At 37.9% G+C, this 12,958-nt stretch overlaps 2 protein-coding genes across 2 annotated transcripts; both read left to right on the top strand.

The window, feature by feature from the left end:
- Positions 1–7,848: 7,848 nt before the first annotated feature.
- Positions 7,849–10,556, top strand: LOC142630835 (putative glutathione S-transferase). Its single transcript, XM_075804890.1, has 2 exons — positions 7,849–8,227; positions 9,935–10,556. The coding sequence occupies exons 1-2, from the start codon at positions 7,919–7,921 to the stop codon at positions 10,301–10,303; spliced, it is 678 nt and encodes a 225-aa protein (XP_075661005.1). The 5' UTR covers positions 7,849–7,918; the 3' UTR covers positions 10,304–10,556.
- A 686-nt stretch (positions 10,557–11,242) lies between these two features.
- Positions 11,243–12,592, top strand: LOC142630276 (glutathione S-transferase U7-like). Its single transcript, XM_075804263.1, has 2 exons — positions 11,243–11,784; positions 12,033–12,592. The coding sequence occupies exons 1-2, from the start codon at positions 11,476–11,478 to the stop codon at positions 12,405–12,407; spliced, it is 684 nt and encodes a 227-aa protein (XP_075660378.1). The 5' UTR covers positions 11,243–11,475; the 3' UTR covers positions 12,408–12,592.
- The last annotated feature ends 366 nt before the right edge of the window (positions 12,593–12,958 follow it).

Genomic DNA, 12,958 nt, shown 5'->3' with positions numbered 1-12,958 from the left:
ACCAGATGATATGCAGCAACCAAGGGCTCCACTGCTACAAGGTTTTGGACTGAAAAATGCAGGAGCGATCTACCAGAGGTTAGTCAACAAAATGTTTAGTAAACAGATCGGGAGAAACATAGAGTTATACGTGGATTATATGCTAGTCAAGAGCAAGGAGGAAGCCACACACCTAGACGACCTCGAGGAGACTTTCGCGACCCTCAAACGATACCAAATGAGGTTGAATCCTAGCAAGTGCGTCTTTGGGGTTGCATTTGGAAAGTTCCTGGGATTCATGGTGTCTCAAAAGGGGATAGAGGCTAACCCAGAAAATGTACAAGCTATATTAGAGATGACATCACTAAAAACAGTGAAGGAAGTTTAGAAATTAACTAGAATGACTGCAGCTCTCAACAGGTTTGTCTCTAAAGCAACAAACAAGTGCCTACCCTTCTTTAAGACTCTAAAGCAAGATTTCACATGGACGGAGGAATGTGAGAAAGCCTTCCAAGAACTAAAGCATTATCCAAGCAACCCACCAGTCCTAAGCCCGTCAAAGGAAGGGAAAAACCTGTTCTTGTACTTAGCAATGTCAGCCACCTCCGTAAGTGTGGCTCTAATTCGAGAAAAGAATAAAGCTCAGCTCCCAGTTTATTATGTCAGCCAAGCCTTCCAAGGAGCTAAGACAAAGTACCATGGATTGATTTCCTTTGCTTTGATCATCGCCTCTCATAAACTATGTCCCTACTTCCAAGCAAACCCTATTATGGTAATGACAGATCAGCCAATAAGGAAATTAATGAACAAGCCCGAAGCTGTAGGAAGAATGGTGCAATGGGAAATTGAACTCAGCCAATTCAACATTGAATACCACCATAGAACAGCGATCAAGACACAGGTGTTAGCAGACTTCATCGCCAAGTTCACAATCCTAACGAAGAAAAAGCCCAAGACAAGTCGAGGAGATGGATGATCCAAACCGACCAGTCATCAGCCCGAAAAAGGGGGGGAGTAGGGGTCATCATCATCACCCTAGAAGAAGATGTCCTCAGGTACGAAATGCAGCTTCAATTCCCCGCCACCAACAATGAAGCGGAATATGAGGCTATACTAGCAAAGCTCAAGGTCGGGAAAGCATTGGGTACCAGAAACTTACTCATTCAAAGTAATTCTAAGTTGGTGACAACACAAATAAAGGGAGAATACGAAGCAAAGGAGGACAGGATGTAGAGATACCTCATGCTGACAAAGCAACTGGCTCAAGAATTTGATCAGGTAGACTTCACACAAGTCCCCGGGAACCAGAACTCAAAAGTAGAAAAAGTTACGAGGCAAGCGTCATTCGAAGAAGGATCAATGCCCCCAGACTTAAGAATGGAGGTCCAAAAGTATCCCAACATTTAAGAATTCCACACTCTTGCGGTTCAAAGCCAAAACAGCTATACGGATCCAATCTTATCTTTCATCCAAGATGGACAACTTTCGGCAGAGGTCGAGGAAGCCAGGAAGATTAGGAAAAAAGTGGCCAGGTTCACGATCCTGAACTACGCCTTGTATAAAAGAGGGTTTTCTATGCCCTACCTAAAGTGTGTGGAAGAAGATGAAGCTAAATATATTTTGGAGGAAGTCCATGAAGGGATATGCGGAGACCACACAGGCTCGAGGTCCCTGGTAAGCAATATCATCAGAATAGGTTACTTCTAGCCTACCATGCAAAAAGACACAAGGGAGTTTGTTGAACGATACGACAAATGCCAGAGGTTCAGGAATATCCAGCGTGTCCCTAGAGAGAAGATGACAATCATAACTTCCCCGTGGCCATTCGCTCAATGAGGGATAGACATTGTAGGCCCACTACCCCAAGGTAAGAGATAGGTAAAGTTTTTATTAGTCATGATTGACTATTTTACTAAGTGGGTTGAAGCAGAGGTACTACCAACTATCACAGAGGCAAAGATCCAGGGCTTTGTGTGGAAAAACATAGTTTGCAAGTTTGAGATACCAAGGACAATAATATCAGACAACGGATGCCAGTTCGACAATCAAGACTTTAAGAAATTTTGCTCGAGACTAGGAATCAAGAACCAATTTTCTTCTCCAGGACATCCACAAGCCAACGGACAGATGGAAGTAACAAATCGAACATTGTTCAAGATCATCAAAGTTCGACTAGAAAAGGCGAAAGGCCCATGGCCGGAAGAACTGCCTAATGTCTTATGGGCATACAGAACCACCGCGAGGACCCCAATAGGAGAGACGCCGTTCAGACTTACCGGCACCGAGACAGTAATACCAGTCAAGGTAGGAGTCACCAGCATGAGAAGAGAAATTTTCCACAAAGATGGCAACGACGAGCAGTTGAAAGTCAACCTAGACTGTCTAGATGAAGTAAGAGAGGAAGCATCCTAAAAGATAACAAAGTATCAGCAGAAGATGATTGAGTATTATAACAAAAGAGTGAAACTCTAAAGAGTTGACATAGGACACCTAGTCCTACGTAGAGTTACACTGGCAACAAAGGACCCAACCCAAGGGAAGCTTAGACCAACCTAGGAGGGACCCTACAAAGTCATCCATTATTTGAGACAATGCAACTACCACCTAAAGTCAATGGACGGAAAGAAATTACCACAAACATGGAACATTGAACATTTGAAAAAATATTATCAATAAAGTACCATTGTATTTGTGAAAGTAACATCTTCATTTGAAATAAAAGCAATAAAAGCAATATTCAGCAAATATTCCAACAGATTGTGTGTAAATGCAAGAAACAAAAAAATGGCTAAATGATAAGATTCCTTGGATAGATATAAATCACTGACGAAGCCAAGTGATAAAATTCCTTAAATGGATGTAAGTCACAAAGAAAATGGCTAAGTGATGAGATTCTTTAGATGGATGTAAATCACTGATGAAGCCCAGTGATAAAATTCTTTAAATGAATGTAAGTCACAAAGAAAATGGCTAAGTGATGAGATTCTTTAGATGGATGTAAATCACTAATGAAGCCAAGTGACAAAACCCCTTAAACGGATGTAGTCACAAAGAAAAATGGCTAAGTGATAAGATTTCTTAGATGGATGTAAATCACTAACGAAGCCAGGTGATAAAATTCCTTAGATGGATGTGAATCACAAAGAAAAAAAAATAACTAAGTGATTAGATCCCTCAGAGGGATTTACATCACTGACGAAGCCAAGTAATAAGACTCCTCAAATGGATCTCCCAAATAAAGGTTAAGTGATAAAATTCCCTAGACGGATGTACATCACTAACAGAACTAAGTGGAAATCCCTACAAGGGCACGAATCGTGCACAAATCACCAAGAGCGTCGAAGCGACAACTAAGAAGAAATAAAAGAGAGGTAGAACAACCATCAAAGGTAAGGAAAAACAAACCATAGCATAAATATATAATCAACGAAAAATTTGGTTCACAGTTAACATTCAGAGCCTAAAGACATACTGGGTGAGTAGATTGTCTTGAAGATAGAATATAAAGCCCAAAAAACACACTGGACACCCAAAAAAAAAAGGAAAGGCAATATAGATAAGCTTGCAAATAGCTAAGTAGTAGCTCCGTCACCAGCTGCATCAGGAGAAGCGCTCTCAAACCCACAACCAATTCCACCTGGCATACTCTCTTCGGGAACCACAGCAATAGCTCGGGAAGTCTTGTCCATCTCCATCTCTCTGTCAATCGGCTTGAAGTTCAGGATCTCCAAATCCACTCCATAAGGGTGCTTGAAAAAATGTTGTTAAAGGAGTTCGAAGCCCTTGTAATACCAACTAAAGAGCACAGTGTTGTACTCCTTAGTCTATTGAAAGGTTTCAACAACTTTGGCAGCCACAGTCTTAACTTTCTAGTTCGCTGCTTGGAGTTGCTCGTCCTTCTCCAAGGTCAGCTACTTCTCAACCTTCAATTCATTGGCCAAAACCTTAGCCTTCTCCTTGGCAGTGTTGGCTTCGTCCATAGCAAAGATCAAATCCCTCCTCAGTTTAGCATTTTCATATTCCAAAGCCTCCACATTGGATCCTACCGATACTGCCTTCGCCTCGTGGCCCAAGTACTTAGACGTGATGTGAATCGTCTCCCCTAGCAGAGATCAAATCCCTCCTCAGTTTAGCATTTTCATATTCCAAAGCCTCCACATTGGATCCTACCGATACTGCCTTCGCCTCGTGGCCCAAGTACTTAGACGTGATGTGAATCGTCTCCCCTAGCACCTAAAAAAGAAAGTTGTGTGAAACACAAAACCTTCAAACTGCATTTGCCAAATAAAAAAAAATGATGAGGGATATAGGTACAACACCTGGACCAACTTACGGATGTGGCAACTCACGATCTCATTGGAAGGCATGCCATAAAGTACCTTAAGATCCTCAAAAGTAAAAGCATCATGCACCCTCGTCAAGGCCAAACCAGCGTCGTCCCAAACACTTGACGACTGAGAACCCACCTTCTCCTTACCTTCGTCTGCAACCCGTTGCCTCTTTGGATCAGGGGTGATTTCCTCCACTGAAGTAGCAGGAAAAGCGGCCCTCGTGGTCTCAGGGACAGAGGTAACAAGAGTTATTGGAATTTCTTTCTCAACCACCTGCACCACCTTCTTCCCTAAGCTAGAGAGGGTCTCGTTCTTCCTGACCCTCATCTTGGCACATATCTCCTAATTGAATTTGGTCGTCATCTCTACGAAGGAGAGAAGTTAAAAAAAAAACAAAAAACAAAAAAAAAAAAAAAAGAAATCTGGACAAGCCAAAAAGAAGACTCATTCTTTTCTTCAATTTCGATGGCACACAGGACAAAAGAAGAAGGCTCCGGACCAAGGCAGTGACAAACCAAAGTTCTCGAGTCGACTAGGTCGTCAAAGTTGTCAATTGTCTTTGTGTATTCAGTAGCAGCCTGAACGCTCGATTTGTATCTGCTCTTGAGCTTAGGCTACTTCTTAACTGAAAAGCACATGGCCAAAGGAAAAATCAGTAACAAAATAAATATAAAAAAAAATGAGCAAAGGAACTATCAAAAGAATAATCGAAAGGAAGGCGCACCTAGACTCGGGGCCCTCCAACGACAAAGCAACCTATGAACTTTGCCCTAAAAATCATCAGAAAGAGTCTCTCATCCGTCCCCAGATATGAAAAAGAACCTTAATTTCTAATACCAAAAGGACGAAGGCAGATCAGTAATGATCCTAGCCTTCCTGACCCAAGTCACAAGTTCATAATACCCGTACTCCTTTGACTCCTTCAGATGATACAGGTGGACAAATTCGTCCACCCTGATCATATCCCCCTTAGTAACGATCATCCAGATCTCTATACAGCTGACCACTATCCTCCACGAGTTCGGCATAAGTTGCCCAGAAGTGATGTTAAAGTGATTCAGGAGCTCTATGATAAGGGGGTGGATGGGAAACCTAAGGCTGCACTAGAAAGCTACCTCATAGAAGCACACTTCCCCAGGCGAAAAGTGGCAAGCCCTTTCCCCCTCATAAGGAAGATGAATCCTAACCTCCTCTGGAAACTGGAACCTATCTTTGAACCTGAAAAGAGTATCAATGTCTAAAGCACACTCCTCACTAAGGGCATGGAAAGCCCTGACCTCCCTCCGACCAGAAGCCACGGTATCTACCTCCGCCTCAACAAAGTCTTCTCTAGACGACAACCCAGTCTCCAATTCACTAGACCTCACCTCAAACATAATCCCCTGATCACCCACCAACTCCTCGAACCAATTCACAGACTGACGTAGTAAAGGAAGCAAATCGGCCAACATGAAACCTAAACCACTGCCCCTGGACACGAACCCTTCAATTGAGGGGCAATGAGTATAGAAAGAACCTTAGGATGCCCCTAAACGTGCAAAGAGGAACGAAATAGAGGGACAAAGCTACCTACTCAGAGCTCTCAACCATGGAACTAAAAAAGGAAAAAGGGGCAAAATTCCTATCCTAAAACGAAAAAGGAAAGACAAACAATTTTCATTGCAAAGAAAAAAAAAGTAAGGGAAAAGAAATCGTACCTAGAAAGACCAGCCCTAGAAAGGAAAAATATGGCGATCAAAAAGCTTGAAGAATGAAGACACAGAGCAACAATGGTGCAAAGAGAGAGAAAAAGTAAGGGAGAAAGAAAAAAGCAAAGCGACTTAAAAAGCTGGGCTTGGAAAACTGAAAAACAACTGGAAACCCAAAAGTCCCTTGAATAAAGCACTAATATCCACCAGTCAGAGTGTGCCACGTGGCCACGACACGTATAGCGCCGCCACTCCGCCTTAAATGTGGACACAACAAGAATACCAAGAATATCATCCAAGCAAAAAGACCTTTCATATTTTTGAGATCATTATGACACGTAAGGACGACCTTAGAATAGGGGGCAATTGATGGACAGAGTAGTTACCCTCGTCCAGGAGAGCCAGCCTAGACGAGGACAGAGCATCATGAAAGCTGCCATTTAATACCTCAGCGGTTACATATCAGCAAAGAGACTGTTGGAGCCCCTATAAAGACCAAATTAATGACCTGAGACGTTACCTAAGCAAACTTTAATTCACCATTTCAAAAGAGCAACGACTACTAAAGAAAGCCTATATATACAGACCTACAAAATCCAAGAGAGGTACATACTCTCTATTCTCCAAGATCCGTTCACTGACTTTGTCATCGGAGATTTCGTGGCCAGCACCACACCAGTGACCACCCTGAGAGAACTCTATTCTTAACCTTGCAGGAACTTGGACGAGCCCGTGCTGATCCATTTGGAGAAACCTACTTACTGACAATTTCCGCATCATCATACTTTGATTATGTTGCAAGACTACATGAATTTTATTTGGCTGCTGATTCCATGGTTCAACCAGCTATTATTGACTTATTTCTCGCCATAATCACTGGCTTCTGCCCCTCCTTTTTATAAAGTTAATTTTGATGGTGCTCTGTTTTAGGATTGTTCTAGGGTAGGAATTGGGGTTGTCATTAGAGATTCAGAAGGTTTGGTCATTGGTGCTTTGTCCGAAAAAATTTCACTACCTCCCTCAATGGAGGATGTCAAAGCTCTTACTTGTTGAAGAGCTATTATTTTTGCCATTGAACTAGGATTGCAAGAAGTAGCCGTGGAAGGGGATTTTGACGACTCTTGCGTCGTTGCCTCACAGTTTCGAACTTGTTTTCTCTCTCATGTTCGTGGAAGGAGACTTCATCTGTTGATTTAATATATGGAGAATGTTAACCAGCACCGCCTGATGCTGGTTAAGGGCAGAAACGACAAAAAAAAAAATTATCAGAAAAAGTAAAAAAGAAGTTCTGAATAGTACTATAAAACTGAAAAATTGACATTAATAGCACAAAAAAACAAAAAACATGTCAGAAAAAGTAAAAAAAAATTGGTGGTTAACAGGCACCGCACAATGCCCGTTAACATAACCCTTAATATATTTGGTTTTGTTGGTTTTCTCACCCAAAAAAAAAAAAAAAAAAAAAGCAAATAACATGCTATTTGAAAATAGTGCACATAATTAATCTCTATCGTCGAGTTTTTAAAATTAAATTTAAATGTGACATTTATAACTAATTACAATAATTTAAATAATAGTTTAATTAATGATAATGACACCCTTCATCTTGATATTCCCGAAGCCCGAAGTCGTGAATTTCATCAACCTCTATTTGTGTGTTACAACTTCCTGCCTATCAATTTCGTCCTTCATTCATATCCTAGTCAAAGTCTACATTTATTTTTCGAGAATAACAGCTTTAACGAGTCAAAGAAATCTTATAAAAAATAAGAAAGACAATCAGGAAGCCTCCACGAAAACAACTTTTGTACTTTTTAAATGTTTCTGGCCGGCAGCAAAAGCTGCAAACCCATCTATATAAACACACGAAATAGATTGCATATCATCGACTTTGATTTAAGGTTTAACAAGTTTATTAGAATGGCAGAAGTGAAGCTGATTGGTACTACTCAAAGCCTAAACTGCATCAGGATTGAATGGGCTTTAAAGCTTAAAGGAGTGGAGTACGAGCTTATAGAAGAAGATTTACTGAACAAGAGTCCGTTGCTGCTTAAGTACAACCCTGTCCATAAGAAAGTCCCAGTGCTCTTGCACCATGGCAAACCCATTGCTGAGTCACATGTCATCCTCGAATATATTGATGAGACATGGAAGAACAGCCCTTTGCTTCCTGAAGATCCATATGAAAGAAGCATGGCTCGGTTTTGGGCAAAATTTTCTGATGAGAAGGTAATTAATCATAACTCAATCACTCTTCTTACTACCATATTTTCCATTTCATGCCCCTTCCGTTTGTATATCATATAGTGATTGACTCGTTATTGAGACATGACTGAACCATATTTTAGCTTGATGGACTAGTTTACAGCATATCCTTTCTATTTCATCTTTATTTCATGGTTGAGATTTTATTTTCTAGATCTGATTTAAAATTTTAAACAACATGAAATTCAATACAACTTTAGATTTATCGTATCTAATTCAAACACCCAATGATCCATTTCTAATGGGGTGGGTGCTACTACTTTTGGCCACCCTATTGTGCTAAAGTGTGTTCAAGATGGTAGTTCATATTCTGAATGAGAATATAATATTGATCTCTAGTCAGGAGGTTAAAAATGTACCATTAAATAAAGGATTTTGTTAACCGGTCATTTTTGAAAAGTTTAAGAAAAAAAAACTGATTTTTTAATAATTTTTTTTATTTTCTATAAAAGTAATATTAAAACATTTTTAAAATAATTTATTAACGAATGAGCACCCTTAAATCAATATGAACTTCTAGTGGGCTTACCTAATAAATAAAATGTAGTATTTATTCTCACAAAATTCAGAGTGTTCACGATTGACCAGATTTAGAACAACCATCAATATATATATATATATATATATATATATATATATATATATATATATATATATATATATTTATTTATTTATTTATTTATTTATTTATTGATAACTCATATCCCTCCAATTCATTCTAAATTTGCATAATCCATCTCAAATTCTCAATCATAGTTGAGAAGGCCAACCAATTAAATTACCCATGTACGTGATCTACCAAAAGTCGTTAGCAATTAAATGGGCGGCATACCTGTTTCTTATTATAGTTTTCAGAACATACATGATAAACATTTCAAATTTTGTTTATTTGCTTAAAATGTGAAAAAGTACAATTGAACGTATAAAAAAGTTCTAAAAAAGGTGAAATTTTAAAAAAATTTATATAAACAAGTAAGTTATGGTGTGTTAAGAATGTCAATGTACTGGGTTAGGGTTAAATTGAAAATGGTGAGAAAATATTGGATTGTAACTAATAAATCAAGCAATATGATCAATTTACCCCTAATTTATAATTTCATAACCAATATTTCATGGTAATTTAGTATAAGATATTTTTTCCTTCATATTTTTTCCTTTAAAATAAATGAAACAAACATATATGGACTTTCATAAGTTTACATTGTATAAAAAATATACACTATACACTTTTTGTAAATATGTACAACATTGTATATATTTTTTATGTCTACAATGTAAGTTTACATTACTAATACAATATAAATTAAGAATTTTCCACATACATTTTTAATACTTCTATTTCTTTTACCATTCCTAGCAAACACCTAGCTAGAATAGAAAATAATTGTCATTTATCCATCCTTTCAAAAAAAAATTGTTTTTATTTATTTTTCATCTTCCCACTTTTTCACACAAAATAGAGCATTCTCTCTACCAAATAGACTCTCATGCCACACGAGATAATTAGCTTCGGTACTCCCAGGAGCATAGACACACTCTAGTGCATGGCAATAACTTATCAAATATGCAACTAGAAGTTGGCATTTTTTGTGGGCAGAAGCCTAATTTTGTCCTGGCAATGTGTTAACTGACAAACTCTTGATCATTCTCTTTCATTTTTCATGAATTTAGTGTATTTTTGGAGCATATGAAGCAGCTTGGCTAGAAGAAAGAGAAGAAAAGCAAAAGGCTATACAGTCTGCACAAGAATTATTGGCAATTCTTGAGAAGCAGATTGAAGGAAAGAAGTATTTTGGTGGTGAAGTGATAGGCTTTTTGGATCTAGTAGTAGGTTGGATTCCTCGTTGGCTCAATGCTATGGAAGAAGTCGGTGGTATCAAGTTACTTGATGCTGAGAGGTTCCCATCACTCCATGAATGGTCTCAAAACTTCATTGCAAATCCAGTCATCAAAGAACGTATTCCACCACAAGAGACGATTGTCAACTATTTCAATTTTGGCATAAGCTACAGGCGTTCCCTAGCAGTTGCCAAACCATGAAAGCATCCCCCTATTTGGCTGCCAATAAGATGGAAGAAGCGAGAGCAGTTCAAAGTTTAAAATTATTCAAACTCTTTTTTTTCTTTTTTCTATTTATAAATTTACTCTTTCATTATATCAGCAACCTCATAAATTTGGCATAATTAATTGCAATGATAGTCGTGGTTTGATGACAGTGGTGAGATTGAGACTTTTGTGTACACAAGGATCTACAAGCGTAACAAGCCCATTAAAAAGAGAAAGAAGCATAAAATTGTTATATTATTGGAAGCAAAATGTTAACCAATGCCAAACCAAAAGGCATTGGTTTAGAAGCTATTTTTAGAAATATTTTATTCAGAGAATAATAAAATAATAAATGTTGTTAACAACTTTTTATATTTCCCATAAAAATGTTATCAAAATTTTCCTACTATAGTTTATTAACAATTGCCCTAAGACATAACCCTTGTTAGAATTCCAAATGTTGCTGGCTTGCTGCAATAACAATATTTTTTGGTAAAGTGTTGGAATTTGTAATCAGCCGAAGGAAATTCATTGAAATAATAAATTAAAAGTATCCACACTACACACAAAGTTTAATGCAGTTAGGCCAACTCTATGACTACATCAATTGGCAAAACCAACTAAAATCAACTATCAATGATCTGCATGATCATCTGACTGTTTTTCACAACTACCCCTATTAAGAGATTTTGATACGGCTGATGTGTATCATTTGATACTAAATACTTTTTCCTCACAAAGAGACAGATAATGGCGAGTCCAAGCAATAATTTTCTTCGTTTGAAAGTTCAGCCATCTGCATGATCATCTGACCTTTCACTGTTTTTCACAACTACCCCTATTAAGTAATAAGAGATGACATATGCCATGATTCAAAAGACCTGGATAGTGCAACCAATATATAGATAACAATGAAGATCTATGGACTGAATTAAGTGCTGCAAATAAAGTGAGTGGAAATTTTCTTCTAAAATATACTTATAATAAAGAAAATATCTCAAGATGCCACATCCAAAGTTCTGGAAGACGAGCCCAGTCTCACTTGGCTGCTAACTTTCTCTCTTAAGAAATACAAAAATTTCCAAGATGCCACATCCAAAAATTCCAAAGTGAAAGTTTCATTGATAGAAAGCTCTAGTTCGATTTCAGATCCTGTAGAATTCAGAATGGGAGAAGTGAAAGTGATTGGTGCATCGCTGAGTTCTTTCTGCTGCAGAATTGAATGGGCGCTGAAGCTCAAGGGGGTAGAATATGAGTATATAAAAGAAGACTTGAGAAACAAGAGTCCCATTCTTCTCCAATATAACCCCGTCCATAAGAAGATCCCAGTACTTGTGCACAATGGAAAACCAGTTGCTGAATCCCTTGTCATCCTTGAGTACATAGATGAGACATGGCAGGAGAATCCTCTACTGCCTAAAGATCCTTTAGAAAAATCCACCGCACGTTTCTGGGCTAGATTCGTTGATGAGAAGGTAAATGAAAACGTTAAACTCTCCATTCTTTTTCATTGTTTCCATTGGTTTATTTTTAAATACCAATATTTAAGAGAAAGAGAGAGATTTTGCAGATTTGCAAAAAGGATATACTATGTATCAAAAGAAACCAAATTGAAACTGAAAATGTGATTCACCTTTTGCATAAAAATTTTGATGTATGAACAACTAAGAAAATGCATATACAAACCAGCACTTGAGAGTTTTTCAATTTTTATGAAGTGCAGTGTATTGTTAGTGCGTGGGATGCTTGCAGAGCAGAAGAACATGAAAAAGAGAGAGCTGTAGAGTCTGCACAAGAATCTTTAGGAATGATCGATAAGCTGATTGAAGGCAAGAAATTTTTTGGAGGAGAAACCATAGGTTTTCTAGACTTAGTGGTGGGTTCTTTACCTAACTGGCTCAAATTTCTAGAAGAATTAGGAGGCATAAAGTTAGTTGATGCAGAAAAGTTCCCATCATTCCATGAATGGTCGAAGAAATTTGTTGAGATTCCAATCATCAAAGAAAAGATACCAATGCCAGACGATCTAATCAACTACTTCACTACTTCTGGGCTAGCTAAAACTATACGTGGCTCAGCATTGGCAAACAATAAGTGAGTCTGAACTGGACTGATGTTTATTTAGAATTGTTCTCTGCAGACTATTAGGCTTATAATAAAGTGCTCAGAGACTGTCTATAGAAATGTTATTCCTTTAAACAAAACAATTGTAGCCGAATTGTGCACTTATGTTTTCTCTTTATTTTTACTTAATAAAATACCTTTGTAGTCATTTTGCTTTCCCATCTTATTTTATACTTACATGTTTGATTATCAGATTCACAAATTTTCAATATTCAAAGAGTTCGTTCAGTGCTTAAAGACAAATTAACAGTAAGAGCATTTGAACAAATAATCAATTCAACAAGGTATATGTTGGAATTATGTGGCTAAATGAAATTTACCATCTCCTAATATCTTAAGCTGTTGGGAGAATCGGTAACCTAACATGGTAAACAGTATACAAGGATTAAGATCATAATGGTCAATTAAATACAATTATAACTAAAAAAAAGTCTATATGTATTGTAGATAGAGGGATATTCTTGCCAGGAGGCATCTGATGAAAAAGAAACAGTGCTTGCAATGCATATGCCTTAGGATTTATTT

Source organism: Castanea sativa, chromosome 4, assembly GCF_040712315.1.
Source record: "Castanea sativa cultivar Marrone di Chiusa Pesio chromosome 4, ASM4071231v1".
Classification (NCBI taxonomy): Eukaryota; Viridiplantae; Streptophyta; class Magnoliopsida; order Fagales; family Fagaceae; genus Castanea; species Castanea sativa.
This window is presented reverse-complemented; position numbering and strand designations above follow the sequence as displayed.